The following is a 22,936-nucleotide window of genomic DNA, read 5'->3' as shown; positions in this document are numbered from 1 at the left end:
AGTTGTGGCATACAGGCTCAGTAGTTGTGGCACACAGGCTTAGTTGCTCCACGGCATGTGGGATCCTCCCAGACCAGGGATCGAACCTGTGTTCCCTGCATTGGCAGGGAGATTCCCCACCACTGCACCACCAGGGAAGCCCTGAAATGATGTTTTTAAAAACTGTAGAATCATAGGATCATAACATAAAATAGGACTTTATTTTTCTTGACGTATACTTGACTTACAATGTTGTTAGTTTAAAATAGAACTTTAGCAATCATCTTGTCCAACTCTCCATCTAATATATGAAGTTCTACTGTAACCTCCTTAATTGATGGTCTCCCAGCCTCTGCTGAAACACTTACATGAGTTCACAATCTAATCTTAAAACAGCCTACATTACTGAAAAGCTCTATGAATTGAAATTTTCCTTAAACTTCTACCCAATGGTTCTAAAATTTCATCCTGTTGGTATAGACCCCTTCCCACCCTGGCCATCATACTCAGAGTGAATGAAATAATCCAGATGATAGTTTGACTACTCTTAGTACTATCTCTCTTATTATGAACAGAGCTATTTCTACCAGTGCAACCTAATAAGGCATTTTAGACTGACTGGCCTGTTTTATTTAGGCAAGTGGAAGGATGTTGTACGTTATGCTTTTCTTTCAGCAGGGACAGGGAGTCACGTCCACATCACATTGTCGCTCACATTAAGCTTGAGGTTAACTAAAACCTTTATTCAATTGTTTTCACATGAAATGCTACTAGGTTAAACCTCCTCATCCTCTAATACAATTTTTAAAATTTAAAAATAGAACTTTATATACAGCGCTGTTAAACTTCGTTTTTTCCAAGTTCATTATTCCAGCCTTTCAAAACCCTGTTGAAGAATTGCACCCTGCACTCTCTGCTGTAGCATTTATCACACAGTGTTGTAAACAGCTGATTTTCTAGTCTATGTCCTCCCCTAGACTTTGAGACTTTCAAGGACACTTTTCTCCATATCACCTATGCTAAGTATGGTAGATGACATCTAGTAAGTGCACAGGAGATGATGATGATGATGATGAATTAATTATCAAGGAATTAATTATCAAGGAATTAATTCCTCATGATTTTGTCATCTAACATTCTTCCCAGTTTTCTGACACCTACAAAATCTGAGAGTTTTGCTTCTTAAATATTCATACAGGTCATCCTTAAAACTTGGGATATAACAGGGTCAAGACTATAGAGCCGGGCTTCCCTGGTGGCGCAGTGGTTGAGAATCTGCCTGCTAATGCAGGGGACACGGGTTCGAGCCCTGGTCTGGGAAGATCCCACATGCCGCGGAGCAGCTGGGCCCGTGAGCCACAATTACTGAGCCTGCGCGTCTGGAGCCTGTGCTCCGCAACAAGAGAGGCCGCGATAGTGAGAGGCCCGCGCACCGCGATGAAGAGGGGCCCCCGCTTGCCACAACTAGAGAATGCCCTCGCACAGAAACGAAGACCCAACACAGCCATAAATAAATAAATAAACAAATACTTAAAAAAAAAAAAAAAAAAAAAGACTATAGAGCCCAGTGGCACATGATAAGAAATTCCCCTCCAGATAACAAAGTTTAAGGTTACAAATAAGATCGTTCAACTACTTAGGATTCAGATGATTATTTTTCCCCAAGATTCTCCAATCTTAAGGTAATTATTCAATAAACACTGTCCAGGGTGCACAAGAAAAACAAGGTTATCATATGCTTGATTTATAGCTTTCAGAGAAAAACAAGCTTAGAAAAAGATATATACAATTTTTTTTTTTTTTTGGCCGCACTACAAGGCTTGCAGGATCTTAGTTCCCCAAGCAGGGATTGAACCCAGGCCCTTGCAGTGAAAGCGCTGAGTCCTAACCACTGGACCTCCAGGAAATTCCCACAAATGTTGTTTTTAATTTTATTTTATTCAAAAAAATTCTTTTCCATTATTGTTTATTACAGGATATTGAATATAGTTCCCTGTGCTACACAGTAGGACCTTGTTGTCCATCCATTCTATATGTAATAGTTTGCATCTACTAACCCCAAACTCGCAGTCAATTCCTCTCCCACATCTCCTTCCCCGTTGGCAACCACAAGTCTGTTCTCTATGTCTGTGAGTCTGTTTCTCCTTTGTAGATAGGTTCATTTGTGTCACATTTTAGATTCCACATATAAGTGGCATCATATAGTATGTCTTTCTCTTTCTGACTTACTTCACTTAGTATGATAATCTTTAGGTCCATCCAAGTTGCTACAAATGGCATTATTTCATTTTTTTGTGGCTGAGTAATATTCCATTGTATGTATGTACCACATCTTCTTTATCCATTTATCCATCTTTATCCATTCATCCATGTATCTTTTTGAATTATAGTTTTGTCCAGAAATACACCCAGGAGTGGGATTGCTGGATCATATGGCAACTCTATTTTTAGTTTTTTGAGGAACCTCCATACTGTTCTCCATAGTGGCTGCACCAACTTACATTACCCCCAACAGTGTAGGAGGGTTCCCTTTTCTCCACACCCTCTCCAGCATTTGTTATTTGCAGACTTTTTAATGATGGCCATTCTGACCAGTGTGAGGTGGTACCTCACTGTAGTTCTGATTTGCATTTCTCTAATAATTAGCAATGTTGAGCATCTTTTTCAGGTGCCTATTGGCCATCTGTATGTCTTCTTTTGAGAAATGTCTATTTAAGTCTTCTGCCCATTTTTTGATTGGGTTGTTGTTATTGAGTTGTATGAGCTGTTTGTATATTTTGGAAATTAAACCCTTGTAGTATTGTCTGAAGTCTGGGATGATTATGCCTCCTGCTTTATTCTTTTTCCTCAGGATTGCTTTTGCAATTCTGGGTCTTTTATGGTTCCATATAAATTTTAGGATTATTTGTTCTACTTCTACAAAAAAATACCATTGATAATTTGATAGGGATCACATTAAATCGGTGTATTGCTTTGGGTAGTATGGTCATTTTAACAATATTAATTCGTCCAGTCCAAGAGCATGGGATATCTTTCCATTTCTTTGACTCATATTCAATTTTCTTTGTTAACGTTCTATAGTTCTCATCACATAAGTCTTTCACCTCCTTGGTCAGGTGTATTCCTAAGTATTTTTTTTTTTTTTGGTGTGATTTTAAAAGGTATTGTTTTTTTAAACAACCCATTCAAAAAATGGGCAGAAAACTTAAATAGACATTTCTCCAAAGAAGACATACAGATGAACAAGAGGCACAGGAAAAGATGCTCAACATCGCTTAGTATTAGAGATGCAAATCAAAACTACAATGAGATATCACCTCACACAAGTCAGAATGGCCATCATCAAAAAGTCTACAAACAATAAATGCTGGCGAGAGTGTGGAGAAAAGGGAACCCTCCTACACTATAGGTGGGAATGTAAATTGGTACAGCCACTATGGAGAACAGCATGGAGGTTGCTTAGGAGACTAAAAATAGAGCTACCATATGATCCAGCAATCCCACTCCCTGGGCATATAGCCAGAGAAAAACGTGGTTCAAAAGGATACATGAACCCTAATGTTCATTGCAGCACTATTTACAATAGCCAACATGTGAAAGCAATCTAAATGTCCATTGACAGATGAATGGATAAAGAAGATGTGGTACATATATACAGTGGAATATTACTCGGCCATTAAAAAGCATGAAATAATGCCATTTGCAGCAACATGGATGGACCTGGAGATTATCATACTAAGTAAGTCAAACAGAGAAAGACATATATGATATCACTTATATGCGGAATCTTAAAAAAAGATACAAATGAACTTATTTACAAAACAGAAACAGACTCATAGGCTTAGAGAACTTATGGTTACCAGTGGGAGGGGTGGAGGGGGAGAGATAGACTGGCAGTTTGGGATTGACATGTACACACTGCTATATTTAAAATAGATAACGAACAGGGACCTACTGTATAGCACAGGGAACTCTGCTCAATATTCTGTAATAACCTAAATGGGAAAACAATTTGAAAAATAATAGATTCATGTATATGTATATCTGAATCACTTTGCTGTACACCTGAAACACAACGTTGTTAATCAACTATACTCCAACCAAATAAATATTAAAAAAATAAATACAATTTTTAAAAAGGTATTGTTTTTTACATTCCCTTTCTGATATTTGTTAAAGAAATGCAACTGATTTCTGTATGTTAATCTTGTATCCTGCTACCTTGCTGAATTCATTTTTCAGTTCTAGTAGTTTCTGTGTGGAGTTTTCAGGGTTTTCTATATATAGTATGTCATCTGCATATAATGACTAGGTTATGAGGTTATATTTTTTAAACTTCAAATTTTACTCATTGTAATAAAGTTAGCTGCCCAGATATGACAAAACAAAATCCCAAATAAAACTTATAACTGAGAAGCAATCTGATTGGGCTTCACATTAAAAAGCTCCAATTTAAATGACAGGATACTCCAAGTCACCATTTTCCAAACTACGTTCATACGGTTAATAGATATTCAGAGTAATAGGGTGCTGGGGTAAAACTGGTCCAGGAGGGACTTCCCTGGTGGTCCTGTGGTTAAGACTTTGCCTTCCAATGCACAGGGTGAGGGTTTGATCTCTGGTCAGAGAGCTAAGATCCCACATTTCTTGGGGACAAAAAACCAAAACAAACAACCAGAAGCAATATTGTAACAAATTCAAATAAGGACAAAAAAAAAAAAAACCGGTCCAGGAAATTCAAGAGTCTATAATTCCCCATCATGCCCTCCCTTCTCAAATAACATTCACTCATTAAAGGTCCTAAGAAGTCCAGCAGAAGTATGTTAACTTTGCATCCAACATTTTGCAAATTTACTTGGCCACAAAACTATTCTTTATTATTATCATTTTTTAATCTCTGTCACCTCATTTCTTAGCACTTCACAAAAAAAGTATTTTAGAAAAAATTACAAGATCTTCAAGTTTTCCATTTTACATCTGTTGTTCTAGCAACATTATTAAAAGCATCCCTTTCCACTCTTAAAAGTGTCCCACTTTGGTTGATAAATTATATATGGTCACCCTAATACTCTAAAACTAAACACAGGGACTTCCCTGGTGGCACAGTGGTTAAGAATCTGTCTGCCAATGCAAGGGAAATGGGTTTGAGCCCTGGTCTGGGAAGATCCCACGTGCCGCGGAGCAACTAAGCCCGTGCACCACCACTACTGAGGCTGCGCTCTAGAGCCCGCGAGCCACAACTACTGAGCCTGCGTGCCACAACTACTGAAGCCCGCATGCCTAGAGCCCGTGCTCCGCAGCAAGAGAAGCCACCGCAATGAGAAGCCTGCACACCACAACAAAGAGTAGCCCCTGCTCGCTGCAACCAGAGAAAGCCCGTGGAGCAACGAGGACCCAACGCGGCCAAAAGTAAATTAATTTTTTAAAATAAAAGTGGATAAGATGGTAAATTTTAAGTTATGTATATATTACTATAATTTAAAACTTTTAAAGAAAAAAGAAAACAAAAATTTTAAAGATTTGTCATTTAAAAAAATAATAAATTACTTAACATAGATCAAAATATTAAATTAAAAAGACTATTCCAAGACAAAAAAAATTGTAAAAATAGTCACTATTTTACATTTTTGCACATCTCTTTAATGTCTGGTTTAAAAAAGACAGCCTCATTTTCATATCCACTTTCACATTCAAACTGCATTAGGTTGTTTTGATTGAAGTACATGAAGAAAATTCAGCCTTATGCAGATACGTAGTGGAAAAAGATGGAGTATTTCAATAGCTTTCTCAGATAACTGTGGATATTCTTTGGTCCTCTACCAAAACTCAACAAGTGGCAGTTTCTTAAAGACTGTTCCAATATGGAATCTGAAACCATATCAATGAACATTTCCTACTCTGATATACTCAAGTCCATTGGTCTGTCTTACATTTCCAATGGATCTTTTTACCATTTTGCAATACCATGCATTGATTATTTAGAAAGTATTGCTTCAGTGAGTTATGCAGTTCTTCCAAATGTTGACCTTTTCACTTTACAACTTCAATATAAAACATTCATTAATACCACCCTGGAGACTTCCCTGGTGGCGCATTGGTTAGGAATCCGCCTGCCAGTGCAGGGGACACGGGTTTGATCCTTGGTCCAGAAGATCCCACATGCCGCGGAGCAACTAAGCGCATGTGCCACAACTACTGAGCCTGCACTCTAGAGCCCGTGCGCCACAACTACTGAAGCCCGCACACATAGAGCCCGTGCTCCACAACAAGAGAATCCACTGCAATGAGAAGCCTGCGCACCACAACGAAGAGTAGCCCCTGCTCACTGCAACTAGAGAAAGCCTGTGTGCAGCAATGAAGACCCAACACAGCCAAAAAATAAATTAAAAAAAAAAAAAAACCACCACCACTGATCTTATCGAAAAAAAAAAAAAAAAAGTATTGGGAAACTGTCAAGCTCAAAGTGGCAAACACAAGTCTTCCAAAATTCTATTTTCACTTGAAAGCTGAAATTTTATCATTAGCAACAAATATTGTCAGTTTGTCTTGCTGTGACAGGCTCACTTGGTTTAGTTTTGAGAAAACGTCTGCCGAATACCCAAGTCTTTATAACCATACTTCGTCAGCCATTCTTTCAAATAAAAATGGTGTCCCATTAAAAAAGTAGCTAGTTCAGCATGCCAACTCAAGCAACTGCACAAGTTCTTTTTCTTGAATTAACCATCATCAGATTTGGTGTTCAGTAAAAGTGGTTTACAGGACTTTTCATCACACAAAATATATTTTAAAACGTATTCAAGAATTGAGACATAATGAAATTAATAAGTTTTATTGCTTCATCATCTTAATTCCAAGTGCATGATGTCGTAAACTAGTACAGTTTAGTGTTACTGCCTTAATTCATGTAATTTTACCCACCACTGATTTTGCAAATGTCAATATAGCAAATAATGTCTTACTTCTATTGAGAAAATAGTTTTGACCTGCAGGATCCCCAGAAAGAGTCTGAAGAACTACCAGAGGTCTGGGAAACACACATTGAGAACCACTGTAATAAGTGGTGCATTACTTGGATGATTAAGAAACAAATATTTTTAGTACATATCCCACTATAACAAGAGTGTTTAAATAAATACACACATTTATATGGTGATATGTTCAAACCAAGTGATAATCTGGCATTTCACATACAGTCGGAACTCAAACATATAATGAACGACAGAATATGATACTTCCTGAATAAATAACAAATAATTACCAAATACCTACTATAAGCTAGACTCTGAGCTAGGTGCCTCTACGTTCTCTTTCTTGGGTAACTCACAGAAGCCCATAGACCAGACTGATGATTTTAATATATGAGAAAAATATTTACCCTGAAATCTTTCAGATCTTAAGATTAGACCTACATGGCTACAAGAAAAAGTCTTAAAATTCACCATAATGCACAAGATAGCATGTTTAAATTCTATTTTAAGCACTATGCCGTGAAGCTAAAAACAGGCTTGCTCACATTCAGAAACCCAAATACAAAATGAATTGCTTTGGCTGTGTACTGCCAGCACCCCATAAAGAGCCTACATTCATTTCTCCTCAAGCCAAACAACCCTTATCTGTTAGTTTTCATTCCTATTTTTAAGTGAAATTCCAATATTAATATTATAGGAGTTACATTAAATGTGGCAACTATTTTTTTTTATAAAAACAATATAGCAAAACCATCAAAACAAGTTAAGAACTTTTAGACATATACATTGATAAATTCAAGAGGTAAACTTCTACAAACATACATATGAAATATTTGCACCGTAAAAAAGAGACCATCTCGTTTTGGGACATGTCATGGAAAGAGCTTCAATATAGTATATCGTTAAGTGAAAAAAGTCAAAGGATATTGTATATAGTATGATTATTATAGTAATACATGTACATTCATTTAATAAATATTTACATACTGAGTTCCATGTATGTTCCTATTTTGTTCTGCATCTAGACATACACACATACAATAAATTACAAATGTTATACAGACATACATAATTAAATGTCCAAAGAAAAATGAGTAGGTCAGACACAAAAGACTACATATTATAGGATTCCATTTACACGAAATGTTCAATACAGGCAAATCTATAGGGACAAAAAGTAGATAGCGGTTGCCTGAGGGTGGGGTGTGTTGTGGCAATGGGGTGATAGCTGAAGGGTGCACGATTTCTTTGGCGGGGGTGGGGGGGTGGGTAAGAAAAATATTCTGAAACTGGTTGCGGTGATGGTTACACAACTTTGTGAATATATTAAAATACCATTTAATTATGCACTTAAATGGATGAAATGCATGGTATGTGAATTATACCTCAATAAAACTTATGCTCTCTCCTTCTCAAAAAATAGAATAGGTACCAAAGAGGTTGCAAGGGGTAAGGAGTGGGTGGGGTGAAAATGAAGGCCTTTAAAATTTTATTCTACTTACTGCTATAACATTACAATGAGAAATGTATTCATTTATTATCTATATAACTTAAAGAAATGTAAAAGGTAAACCTAAAACAGTCTTTCATAAATTACCTGGATTTAATGTTATTCAAGTTCATCTACGCAGCAGCCACAAGAAAAAGTATGAAGATATGACCCTATCGCAGAACATTCACAATTTAGACTTGTCATATAAACATGTGCATCTGCCCCCTCACTAACAGAAACAAACCTTGAATGTAATTCATTTCACGAATACATCTTAGGCACCTACTGTGTCCACAGGGTAGGGATGAGGGAAAATGGAGTGGTGTACAAAGCAGAACACTAGTCAACAACAAAAAAGCAAACTAACAGCTCTGGCTTTAAGTTAAAAACTTTTGCTATACAGTGGAGGAGACAAAACAGACACATGAAATGTATTAGAGTCAGACTATAGAAAATCTTGAATACCAAACTGAGAGCTAAGACTTTATCCTGTTTTCAATGGAAAGCCAGTGGAGTGACAGGATGAAAGGAGTGTTTGGGGAAAACTGACCTGGCAACCAAAGGGGGGAAACTGAAAGCAGAAAAGAATAGCAGGAAAGGTAAGAAAGAGATGGAGCTTTTAAAAATAGGAACATATATTAACAGTCCTGTGAAAGTTATTGATATTTCAAAGTTACAGTTAATGTTCAAAGGGTTTATGTTTGTTTTGTTTGCTTGATCTAATGTGAAGTAGAAAAGGAAAAAAGGTGATTTCTTCATTTTGATGAATTTTAGAAGTTCATGGCTAAGAATGAACGTTTACCAGAAAATTCTGAGGGGAGTAGGGGCTTAGGGAGTTTTTATTCACGTGCTACCACGAAACCAAGAGTAGAGGGAATCAAAAGCAATGGGAGTTCCACAATTTTTAACATGGAAGAGGAAGTAGCACTCAAACATTTTGCAGTAAGAATAGCAAAAAAAAAAATGCATAACAATTAGTACTATTTCTGAAATTGATAGTAAAGGACAACTAAGTATTTTTAAATATCTCTATCACCTATTTCTGAAAAATCCTAATGATACAATTTGTTATATAAATGCTAAAGATTTAGGTGAGGACCAAATTTAACATATCAAATTTAGAGTATGATCAATTTCATACCCTTAATTTCATCAGCTGTTCCTCCTACAGTGCAGTACTTTTTCAGATGTTGCACAAATAATATTCTTAATTCAATTCACACATGCATTTATTAATTGATTTAACCCATAAAGGTTCTTAAGATAGAAAAATGTTTTCATTGCCTGAAACCTCCTTTCTCTAACAGCCTCTCCAAAACAATGTTACCTACCAATCTTATACTATAGCAACACTTTGCTTTGAGATTAAAAATATGGGTAAAGCAAAAATTCTCATAATCTATTTCTATTTTCGTAATCTATTTCATACTTTATCAAATGTTCTGATTCAGATCATTTATATAATGTTTACTGACAGATTTATAGGAACAGATATAATAAAGGTATAAACAACGAACAAATCAAAAATTACTTTTCACTCAACCTTAATCTAATCAAAATCCTATTTGTACTGTTCCCTGAAGCACAAAAAAAAAAAGTCTGTAGAATATACTTAGTTAGAATAAAACATTTGCAGGGGCTTCCCTGGTGGCACAGTGGTTAAGAATCCACCTGCCAATGCAGGGGACTCAGGTTTGAGCCCTGGTCTGGGAAGATCCCACATGCCGTGGAGCAACTAAGCCCGTGTGGCACAACTACTGAGCCTGCGCTATAGAGGCCTCGAGCCATAACTACTGAACCCCGTGAGCCCAGAGCCCGTGCTCTGCAACAAGAGAAGCCGCCGCAATGAGAAGCCCGCGCACCGCAACGAAGAGTAGCCCCTGCTCGCCGCAACTAGAGAAAGCCCACTTGCAGCAACGAAGACCCAACACAGCCAAAAATAAATAAATAAAATAAAAATTTTTTTTTAAATTGCAAACTTTACTACCAGGCTGTTTGTCAAGACTGTTTAAAATAGCAAAAAAGAAAAAAAAAAGTGGAAGTAATCTGATTGCCCAGTGATAGGGGACTAGCTGAATAAAATACGTTACCTTTCAAATGATCATACAGACCTATATTTACTAACCTGGAAAGATAGCCATGAAAATAGCAGATTACAAATAAAGAGTAGTACAATCTCTTTTGTGATGTATATACATATGCATTTACTCACAGACAGAAAGTCTAAATGGATACCCAGATGTTAACCATGATATTTCTAAGTGCTGGGATTACAGGTGCTGTTTATTTTTGTGCTTACTTTTCAGTATTCGCTGAAACTTTCTCAAGTAAAATGATATTTGCAAGAATTAATGTCTATGTTTCCAACTAACAAACTCAAAAATCTTCTTTGCAAAAAGGCCAAGGAATATCCAAAAATACCCTGGCATAGAGCAAGAGGGAAAGTATTAGCAACAACATAACTAGAATTCTTTGTGAGCGAGGCACCCTAGAGGGCTCCAGGACTGACATGGCACCTTTAATGCAGCCTACAGTACAGGATTTTGAACTCACAAGACCTAGGCTCAAGTCCCTGCCACTTTTATTTGTATGACCTTGGGCTAGTCACTTACCTTTTCTGGGCTTACTTTATTGGTAAAAGGGAGATATTACCTGCCTTTCCTACCTTAAAGAACTGATGGAAAAATCAGATGAGATAATGTGATACATTATGAACTGCAAAGTACCATATAAGATATTATTCAAACATTAAAAAAAAAAAAAAAGGTCCTTAATGCCAGAGCAGAATACTTCTACAGAACACACTACAATCAATTCTATGAAGTAATGAACCAGGGGTTTTGTTTGTTTTTAAAGGCTACGTCTCATCATAAACACTGCAGTTTTCCAGAAATTTAGATAATTCTTCCCGTCCCTACTACAACTCTAAGACATTTTCTTTTCTTATCCCTAGTTACAAGCAAGAAAGGGTGCTAATTACACTGAACTCAAAAGCCACAGCAAGAACCCTGGAGCAGCATGTTGATGGAGTTCACCAGGAGAAACCCAAGGTTAATCAGCTATGGACTCACCACTAAGCACTACTGCAATCAACAGGGATTACAAGAGACCCTTTGAAGAGAGACAATACAATCATCCAGGAGAAAACGGAGGAGGAAAAGGAGATATTTCAAAACAATTATATGAAATACTCAAATATTAAAGTGTTTTACAAATTTTTAAATATTGTTCATAAAAATGGTGACTTTAAAAAGCCATCTAAATGTGGCACTTGAGAAAAGCAAGTTATGGAGATTCAATTCAAATCCATGAATAAACTGTCAGATTTACTTGCTTCTATCTGAAATAAAAGCAGACAAATTACACCACAAAGATCAAAATTAAGTGACTAGTTCTTGAAAACAGAGAGGCAGAATATGACAACAGAATTTACTGACACGCTTATACAGATACTACTTTTAAAGGTATGGTTTTTAAAGTATGATTTCTCTTCCCCTTGAATTCCATTATTTACTCCACTAAAATGATAATGAACTTCTTCCTTCCCACTGTTCCTCCGGTGAGTTAAAAACGGCAATATAACGCAATTTGACTTTTAATGCAAAAAACATTTGTAATTTTTTTTTTTTAAAGTACTTTAAGAGGAGCTACATGAAGCTGTCAGATTAACTTCCAAAATCACCTGGCCATCACACCCTCCTGCTTTTAAGTTCCTAAAGACAATAAAATGCTCACTCTCTACATTCTTACAAATGTCATTTATGGGTATTCCCCTAATGAAAAATTAAACCTTTCATAAACAAATAAGTACAGAGAACTTTTTGATATGTATGACTCACAATCTAATTTTTATTGGCAATATCTTTAAGTGTTGCAGCTTGCACAATTTCTACAGGGGGTACAGATCTATCCATTTTTCCCATCTGATCTTGCAGATCTGTTATACATTTAAAAGGACTCACTAAAATGGGTCACGAGGAAAAAAATTATGAATACAATCCACAGCAAAATGAAATGTGGGTTGTAAATTAAGATAACAAAAGTCACTATTTACTCAAAGCCTCATAGTTGGAAATCCATTGGAATACTGTTGTTTTCACCTAAAACTGTGAAAAATCTGAGTTTTTCTTAATTCTTACTCTGACCTTTCATTCCTTATTAGGAATAAGTGCTACTTACCTCCAAAAACCACAAAAAACAAAGAAACAAAATACCACTCAGAAAATATAATTTCAAAAGGAATATCTTCCAAAGCTTACTGCACAGAAAATTACATATACACATTCTTAAATAACTATGGTAGGTGTTCCTAAGATCATCTCCTCCCCTTCAAAAAAAAAAAAAAAAAAAAAAAGAGCAAATGTAACCACAATCAAATATAAACATAATGTTTAACACAGCTATTACCAACTAAGCAATTTATCACAGCTCCTCAAAGTACTGGGCACACACAATGACAGATCAGTATGTCAAGAGCAGTTATTATAATCTGGAGGAAAAAACTGTACAACAGAACATAATATTAGAAAAAAACTCCTTTGGAAAAACTCAAGTAGATTTTGGAGAGAGCAAAACAGGAGACCAATTTTAGAAAAATAAAGTTTCCCCCCAAGTGTTTAGAGTTCATCTGATGCAGGCTCATTTTTGTGAAGAGAAACTTTACCTAACAAGACTCACACCAGGGATCTGATCTATCCCCAAAGGCACTTTCTTAAAATGAGAAAGAACAAAGGAGGAAATCTCCCAGCATGTGCTTTCCATACCAGTTTCTTTGGACAGCATCAAGAGTGACAACATAGCCAGCACAAGCTTTTCAGCTTTACTCTGTAGTCCACGTAAAACAGAACTGATTAGCTATCATTCAAAAGGATTCCTAGCAAAATAAATATTAGAAGGCAAAGATCACAGCAACATAGTGACTACATTTTAAAACTACAGAAAACATGTATCTTAAAGTTGCACACTTTTTTATTTCAAGAGTTAATTACCTCCAAATATTCAAATTCCTGGGGCTTTTTCATTTCAGTCAATAGTTTGAAACTGGAAAAAACGAAACCATCCATTCTAAATCTGCTCTCCCTTAATTTGCAATTAGAAGTAAATTAAAAAAGAATGACACTCAAAGCCAGAGCCTAAATATACAAATTTTGGAATGTTAACATTGAAAAATTATTGGGAAAAACGATCTCTCAGCGAAGGTTTCCACTGAAAAACTCTCCAGAAACAAACCTGGCGTTTGCTTGTTCTAGGAGTTGTCGTTTCATTATAACCGAGATAATTCTTTAAATAATTTTCATTAATTATAAAAAGACGACTCTCCCCAAAGATTTACAACTATATATCCCAATCTCCACTCTGACAGAGATGTCAGTTCCCTGGGTCAAGATAACCAGCTACTCGGTTCACACACAGGAAGCCACAGAGAAGGGAATATCGCGTTCAGAGCCTCGAAATAATACGCGTTAGTTAAAAACTGCTTGCTACTGAACCAAAATTATTGAAGCGGAGCCCCATTTGTCACAATCCAATCATAAGGGTTCCACCCCCCCTCCCCCAACTGCTTGTGTAGTGGCATATCTGCTTCGGTAAAGAAGCCACCATCAGGTAAAGACTGGGGTGGGAGAAAAAGCGGGGAAAAGGGGGCACCCTTTCATCCAATTTCGCGAGGCGAGAGTAATTGGTACAGTTGAGAGAAACGAAGGAACGTTCTATTCATTGGGGGTTGAAGTAGGATGAGGGGAGAATTTCGTTCAAATCAACATGGCCAGCAAGATGTCCCTACAAACAAAAGGCAACGGGGGGATATAAACACTAACCATTCACCTCCATCAGCTATAGCATCGCCATCATGGTGTGTGCAGAGACCCCCGAAGGCTCCTCTCACCCTCCACACCAGCCAAAAGGAAGAGACGAAAAAGAAGGGAGAGTAGCTGCTTCCCACCACCCACTGCTTCCAAATACACACCCTTCGAAGGGGTCTCTCCCCCCGGTTGCCCGGAATCAGAGAGAGAGTACCGTCCCGCCCAGACAGACTCCCCCGTCACCCCCCAGTCGAACCCCAACGCCAGCCCGGGGTTCACTAAACTTTACTGGAGCTTCTCCCCCACATCCCCACCCCATCGCCCCAGGATCGCGCTGCCCACAAACGGGGCACCCCGGGCACCTCCTGACAGGCGGGCAACCGGGGAGAACCGAGTCCGGGGCGGGGGCGGCAGTGAGCCCCGGAGGGGCGGGGCGGCAGGAGCCAAGTTCCCGGGGGTCTGAGGAGAGCGCCTGACAGGAGCCCGGGACTGCAAAGGAGGAAGAGGAAGCGGCGGCGGGGAGCTTTCCCAATCCCCCCAACATGAACACCCTGCCCCTGCCCCCGCTCCCCACGGGGGGCAGGGAGGCTGCCTGGAAGGTGAGGAAGCCGAGCCCCGGGGACAGCCGCGGCCCCCACCTCCCGACTCCCGATCTCTTCCCCCGCCACCCCCGCCAGAGGCGCCCACAACAATAACACGCTGGGGACGACCCGTCAGCGCCCCCGAGGCACCCGGGGCCCGCGGCCCGCCGCTACCGGGCCCCCTCGGCTGGGGCCCGGCGCGCCGCTCCTCTCTACAACTCCAGGCCCGGTTGGAGTCAGGCCCGAGCGGCCCCCCAGGGTCGGACGCATCCCCCCTGGCACCAGCGGCACAGTCTCCGTGGACGAATATTAGAAGTGAATTCGAGCTGCGCTTTACCTTTAGTTCCGCACTGTCCGCCATCTTGCGTCTGTCAGCGCAAGCGCAGTGAACATCGCCGGGGACGGCCGCTAGACCCGCCCCTCTAGCCAGCATGGCCCCGCCCCGGCCCGTCCCCTCTCTCCCCTCCACCTCCCCGGCCCGCCCCCGGCCTCCGCCCCGCTCCGGGGGCTCGCAGCCCCGCCCCGGGCACGTACAGCTGCGAGACGGGCACGTACCATTTAAATAATGGCGCCAAGCGAGGAGGTTTGACAGTTACTCCCCCCCAGGCTCCCCGCCCCTCCTCCTTGCCCGGCTGGCGCCTCCGGGGAAAGGCCGGAGCGGGAGGGCTTCTGGCCTGAGCCCCGCCCCTCCGCGGCCTGCGGAACCCTTCTGCAAAACTTCGATGCCTACAGCCACAGGAAAAAATAATACCTCTCTCCCCCAATCAGCAAGTCCTTTTCAGCACCTGCTACCTGCGAGGCTACACGTGGGCCGCAAACAACAATACGTTACATTTAAGGATCACTTGATGAAGCATTTCCAGGTTTATTTGCTCAGATCCTCCTCGTGACGATGCGGTGAGGTAGGCAGGGAAGAGATTACAATTCCCGTGGCATATGTATTCAGTTACAAAAGCTCGGAGAGGAAAAGTGACTTGCCCAAGCTAGTACTTAAAAGAGGTTGCCTCTAAGACAAAATTCTGAAGACGTTTATTCATTAACTTATTTGTTTTAACAAATAATTTAGTGACTATGTACCGGCCCTGTTTCTAAGGGCAATATATACATTGGGAAATTAAATACAACAAAGTTCCTGCCTCCCTGTAGTTCTTTAACGTGGGAAACAGACAACTGAACCAATAAAGATACAATTACAAATGGTGATGAGTACCAAAAACGAGCAAACGGTCCAGTGAGAGAAAAGGGGGTTGGGAGGAGATGTACTTAATCCTGGAAGGGCTTGCTCCACGAAATTGACATTTAAATATTCGTGATGAAAGAATTATTTCACATCCTCCCCTCTCTACTAAAAGCCTCCTCCCAAACCACTTTTTGCTGTTCAACTTTATCTCACACCTGATGGAAAAGATATCAGATACGAACTCCTTGTCTTCTCACCACCAAAACTACTCTTATAGGCATAGTAACATTGGGGTTACTATGAATGAAGTTTCCCTGTGCCTATGAAGGCCTGTCCCTCCACCAGGGACCTGTTTTCTTTTCCCTCCCATGTTCCTAAGGATTTTACTCTTACAATTACCCCTCCCTCCAACATCATTACATTCTCTCCCCGCCCCCATTAGATTATTTCTATCTGCATATAAACATACTGAAGTTCCTCCCATCTAAAACAAACCTTGACTCCAAATTCGCCTCCAGGACTGCCCAATTTCTCGGCTCTCTTCACTGCATAAATTCTCGGAAAGGTTTTTCAAGAGCTCTCTACAGTGCTTGTTCCCACTTCCTCACTTCACATTCACTCCTCAGCCTACTCTGATCCAGCTTTGACTTCCCTCATCAAGATCACTTACCAAGATTACTAATGATCCCCAGGTTTCCAAAGCCAACTGCCAATTCTCTATTCTTATCTAAATTGACCTCTCAGCAGAATTGCAAACAGTTGACAGCTTCCTTTCTTTTGAAACACTTTTTCCCCTGAACTTCTCTCCATATCTTATTCTCCTGATTTTCTTGTTCCCTCACTGAGCCTCATTTTCAGAATCCTTTGCTAATTTTTCCTCTTTGGCTCCATCTTTAAATGTTGCAGTGTTCCAGGGCTCAGTCCTTATACTCGTCTCTACTTTACTCTCCCCGGGTGATCTCCTTGACGCTAAGTCTACAAACTGATGACTCTCAGATTTCTGTCCAGCCCAGACCTCTCCACCAATACCCAGATTCACAAATCCAACTGGCTACTTAATATCTCTACTTCATGACTCATGGTCATCTCAGATCCATAGCAAAAGCCCTTGATTTTACCCCCAACCCTTCTTTCCCAGTATTCTCAGTGGATGGCACTATCATCCACCCAGTTGTTCAAGCCAAAAATGTAGAAATCATCCTTGGTTTCACTGTTTCATTAACCTCTCATATCCAATCCATCGGTCAATCCACCTGACTCTACCTCTAAAACATATCCCAAGCCTGCCCATTTCACTGTGTTTCTACTACCATCACCCTACTCCAGGCTGCCATCATTTCACAAATGGACAGCTGGGAAGGCTACTCAACTGACAGGACCACATTGACTTTTGTGGCCCCAGGCACTTTTGCCTTCTAGGAACTGTGGTATATAACAGATATTATTTGACTTTGTCCCTGGTTCCTGGCACAGAGTTCCTAAAACCCTTATTTCCTGAGTGATAGGATTGTCTTTTGTTAATCATAACAAGCCCCTTTCCACCACACCTGAATTTATGTTAATGAGGTGACTCAGGGTGGGGCTCTTGCGTAGTTTAAGGATGGGAGCTGTTCAATAGAAAACCAAATGTGATTAAAGAGAGGTCAGTGAATAAACGGAAGTACTGGGAGGCATATCGGGAGGCAAGGTGGGGTGCCTGAAGAGGGTGTGGAAGCTTCACATCCCCTCCCCCCCACACCCCGTACCTTACCCTATGCATCTCTTCCATTTGGCTGTTCCTGAGTTGTTTTATTTATAATAAACTGGTAAATGTAAGTAAAGTGTTTTCCTGAGTTCTGTGAGTCATTTCAGTGAATTATCAAAACTGAAGAGGGGATTGCAGGAATCCTCAAATGTGGTCAGTCAGAAACCGATGGAACTGGTGACTGGTAGCTGAAGTAGGTGCAGTCTTGTGGGACTGAGCACTAAACCTGTGGGGTCTGATCTTACTTCTGGAGTTAGTGTCAAAATTAAATTGTCAGATACCCAGTTGGTGTTGGAGAATTGATGTGGAAAGACTCCACGTATTTGATGTCAGAAAGAACCTCAGAGGCTCTTTCTTCCATAAAAATTTTATATATTTTTTTTCTTTTTTTTTTTCTGCACCACACGGGATCTTAGGATCTTAATTCCCTGACCAGGGATCAAACCTGTGCCCCCTGCAGTATAAGCATGTAGTCTTAACCACTGGCCCGCCAGGGAAGTCCTAAAAGTATATTTTACATCTGCATCAGTATAAAGACTAATGTAACCCAAACAGAGTGTACTTACTTTTTCTTCTGATTTTAAAGATTTAGAATATTTTTGTGAGACCCTAAAACTATTGTGGGTCTCACTCAACACTTAAAAATTAACCCCAAGAACCCTCTTGCATGGTTGGTGGGAATGTAAATTGATACAGCCACTATGGAGAACAGTATGGAGGTTCCTTAAAAAACTAAAAATAGAACTACCATATGACCCAGCAATCCCACCACTGGGCATATACCCTGAGAAAACCATAATTCAAAAAAGAGTCATGTACCACAATGTTCATTGCAGTACTATTTACAATATCCAGGACATGGAAGCAACCTAAGTGTCCACTGACAGATGAATGGATGAAGAAGATGCGGCACATACTATGGAGAACAGTATGGAGGTTACTTAGAAAACTAAAAACAGAACTACCATACGACCCAGCAATCCCACTACTGGGCATATACCTTGAGAAAACCATAATTCAAAAAGAGTCATGTACCACAATGTTCATTGAAGCTCTATTTACAATAGTCAGGACATGGAAGCAACCTAAGTGTCCATCGACAGATGAATGGATAAAGAAGATGTGGCACATATATACAATGGAATATTACTCAGCCATAAAAGGAAACGAAATTGAGTTATTTGTAGTGAGGTGCATGGACCTAGAGACTGTAATACAGAGTGAAGCAAGACAGAAAGAGAAAAACAAATACCGTATGCTAACACATGTATATGGAATCTAAAAAAAAAATGGTTCTGATGAACTTAGGGGCAGGACAGGAATAAAGATGCAGACTTAGAGAATGAACTTGAGGACATGGGGAGGGGGAAGGGTAAGCTGGGATGAAGTAAGAGAGTAGCACTGACATATATACACTACCAAGTGTAAAATAGATAGCTAGTGGGAAGCAGCCGCATGGCACAGGGAGATCAGCTCGGTGCTTTGTGACCACTTAGAGGGGTGGGATAAGGAGGGTGGGAGGGAGATGCAAGAGGGAGGGGATATGGGGATATACGTATGCATATAGCTGATTCACTTTGTTATACAGCAGAAGCTAACACAATGCTGTAAAGCAATTATACTCCAATAAAGATGTTAAAAAAAAATTAACCCCAAATAAATCATAGACCTAAATATGAGTTAAAACTATAAAACTCTTAGATGAAAACTGTGGAGTAAATCTCAATGACCTTGGGTTAGGCATAGTTTCCTTAGATACGGATCACACATACATTGTTGATAGGAATAGTATAGCCACTTGGAATATAGTTTGGCAGTTCATTTGAAAACTAGAAATGTACTTACCATACAACTTAATTGTGTCCTTGGGCATTTTTCCCAGAGAAACGCAGGAAGTTGTACCAGAATTTTCATAGCAGCTTTATAAGAGCCCCAAACTGGAAACTATCCAAATATCCTTTAGTGAGTAAATGGCCAAATAAACTGATACATCCATACCATGGAATGCTGAAACTGCACACCTCAGGTGGGATTTGATCCCAGTCAAAACTCAGATTGGGACTTGAACCCATGGGCTGGGACTCGAACCCACTGTCTTTTAATTAAAATCATTCACCTGGTGTCAGGACCTATGGAAGCTCAGGTTCTTCATGTCTCAGCATAGAAGGAATTCAGTGAGAGGCAAAGTGATAGGCAAGAAGTAGATTTATTAATATAGGACACTTGTGAGGGATACAAGTGGGCAGGCAAGGGGGGGCTCTGCCCCAAGAACTAAGTGGGAAAGCAGGTTTATTTAGGGACACACACATTCCATAGACAGACTGCAGTCAGTCTCAAAAGGCAAGAGCAGCCCCAAAATATGGCGGGTGGTTAGTTTTTATGGGCTGGGTAATTTCATAGGCTAATGAGTGAGAGGATTATTCTAACTATTTTGGAGAAGGGGTGGAGATTTCTAGGAATTGGGCCACCACCCACTTTTTGGTCTTTTATGGTTGGCCTCGGAACTGTCATGGCACTTGTGCATGTGTCATTTAGCATGCTAATGTATTACAATAAGCATATAATGAGGCTCAAGGGCTACTGGAAGTCGAATATTCCACCATCTTGGGCCTAGTAGGTTCTAACAAGTTTTTGTCATATTCACAACGCCTATGTCATTCTTTTAAAGGTTGTGCCCTGCCCCCTTCCTTCCTGTCTCAATACTACTCAGCAATTTAAAAACAGATCAAACTATTGATACACACAGCAACTTGGATAAACTTCATGGAAATCATGCTGAGTGAGGAAAACAATTCCAAAAGAATTGCATGAATTATTGCATGATTCCATTTATGTAATATTAATGAAATAACATAATTACAGAGATGGAGAAGAGACTAGTGATTACCAGGGATTAGGGATAGAGGGAGAAAATAGTTCTTACCTGTGTCAACTTCCTGGTTTTGATATTGTACTGTACTTCCATAAGATGTTAACTTTGGGGGAGAATGGGAAAAGGATGCATGTAACTTTCCTGTACATTTTTTTTTGCAATCTCCTGTTAATCTACAATTACTTGAAAATAAAAGTACATATATTTTTTCATATACGTTTGAAAAGTATATATATTTAAAAAGTATATATATATATATATATATATATGTATTAATATATCAAAATTTGTGGAGAGAGGGACATCAACAAAATAGCAGAGTAAATAGCTCCAAATCCCATACCACAAAACACTGAAAAATTAACCAGAAGCTGTCAGACCAACTTTATCAGAACTCTGTCTGGAAAACAAAGGTTTACAGCAACCAAATGCTTAATTAAAAAAAAAAAAAAAGGCAAGTTAAAAATGGTAAGAAAACTTTATGACATTTTTACTTGCCCCTGCCCTACTCCCTCCCTGATTCAGCAGCAGTCTTAAAGACAGAAGCCCACCTTCCCAGGATGGAACCCTGGTCCCTAGTAATCATTGTGTTTGTCTGTTCTAATCTGTCTGGGGGCTAGCTAAAGGACTAATTCAAGGCTCTTGTCTTCATTTTGCCAACTCTGGAACCCATAACAGAAAAGCAGTGGTCATTGCTTGAAAACACTGTAAGGTGAACAAATAACCTGCAACTGCCTGGGGCCAAAGATTACAGTTGGTACATACAACAGACCACCTAAAGCCTGGAAGTAAAAGCTGAGGAGATAAATTTGCTAGGAAATTAGGGCATTCAGATTCAAAAGTGCTTGTGCACACAGGGCATTTAGAAAGCTACACACATGCCTGAGACAGGATGCATGCTCAGGAAACACCTGAGAAGATCCTAAGACCTGAGAAGATCCTAAGACTCCACCACTGGCTGATTTATACGCTCAGTGCAACCAGGAAGTGAAGGCTGAGGAAGAATATCAAATGGCCTGGCTAAGTGTTAAAGGAATACAATGCAAAGATTGGGAAAGGTATTTGTTTGTTTTAAGTTCTCATTGTTCAAGAATATACTGGCTGAACACAAGCTGAGGCTTCAACAATCAAGAACAGCAAAACCTGGGCAAGGGAGAGAGTTTGATTTCCATAGATAACCCATTATAATATTCAAATGTCCAGTTTTCAATGACAACAACAACAACAAAAATCACACAACGTACAAAGAAACAGGAAAAAATGGCCCATTCACTGAAAAAAAAAAACTGACAAAAACTATCCCTGAGGAAGCTCAGACACTGAACTTATGATATAAACACTTTAAAACCACTGTCCTAAATGTTCTTCAAAAACTAAGGAAAACTGGACTTCCCTGGTGGCACAGTGGTTAAGAATCTGCCTGCCAATGCAGGGGACACAGGCTCGATCCCTGGTCCAGGAAGATCCCACGTGCCACTGAGCAACTAAGCTCATGTGCCACAACTAATGAGCCTGCACTCTAGAGCCTGCAAGCCACAACTACTGAACCCACACGCCACAAATACTGAAGCCCATGTGCCCTAGAGCCCATGAGATGCAACTACTGAGCCTGCGTGCTGCAACTACTGAAGCCCACGTGCCAAGATCCCATGCTCTGCAACAAGAGAAGCCACCTCAATGAGAAGCCTGCACACCACAACGAAGAGTAGCTCCCACTCACTGCAACTAGAGAAAGCCTGCGCACAGCAACAAAGACCCAATGTCTCAAAAAAAACCCTAAGGGAAACCAGGAAAATGATGTATGAACAAAATGAGAATATCAATAAAGAGAAGGAAAATTTTTAAAGAAACCAGGTAGAAATTTTGGAGCTGAAAAATTTGATATCTAAAATGAAAAATTCACTAGAGGGGCTCAAGAGCAGATTTGAGCAGTCAGAAGAAAGAATCAATGAACTTGAAAATAAGACAATTGAAATTATCCAATCTGAGGAGCCAAAAGAAACAAAAGTAATAAAGAAAAGTGAACAGATTCTAAGGGACCTGTGGGATACCATCAACTGGACCGACACATATGTTATGGGACTTCCAGAAGGAAAAGAGAAAGAGAATATTTGAATAAATTATGATCAGAAATTTTCCAAATTTGATGAAATATATAAATCTACATATCCAAGGATTTCAATAAACTCCAAGTAGGATAAACTCAAAACAGAATACTACATAAAAATCAACCCCCCAAAAAATTTTTAAGGCAGTAATGGAGGAATTGAGAAATAAAAAGTATATAAACCATACAGAAGATAGTTAAATGACAGAAGA

General features: G+C 39.6%; 1 protein-coding gene across 5 annotated transcripts in view; it reads right to left on the bottom strand.

Moving 5' to 3' along the window:
- The window catches only part of PIAS1 (protein inhibitor of activated STAT 1), a 222,524-nt gene that overhangs the window by 108,658 nt on the left and 90,930 nt on the right, over positions 1-22,936 (bottom strand). For 3 of the 5 annotated variants that reach the window (XM_082383314.1, XM_082383317.1, XM_082383318.1), the window contains exon 1: positions 15,159-15,236. The exons of 1 other annotated variant lie outside the window; for it this stretch is intronic. In XM_082383314.1, coding sequence (XP_082239440.1) covers positions 15,159-15,182 — 24 coding nt within the window. In that variant the 5' untranslated portion in view covers positions 15,183-15,236. Of the gene's footprint in view, positions 1-14,255; positions 14,471-15,158; positions 15,237-22,936 lie in introns of those variants that run through there. One more of the 5 variants, XM_082383316.1, reaches the window with a different exon arrangement.

This window comes from Balaenoptera borealis (assembly GCF_965194805.1).
Source record: "Balaenoptera borealis genome assembly, chromosome: 3".
Lineage (NCBI taxonomy): Eukaryota > Metazoa > Chordata > Mammalia > Artiodactyla > Balaenopteridae > Balaenoptera > Balaenoptera borealis.
The sequence above is the reverse complement of the archived record's forward strand: the minus strand, read 5'-3'. Positions and strand labels throughout refer to the sequence as shown.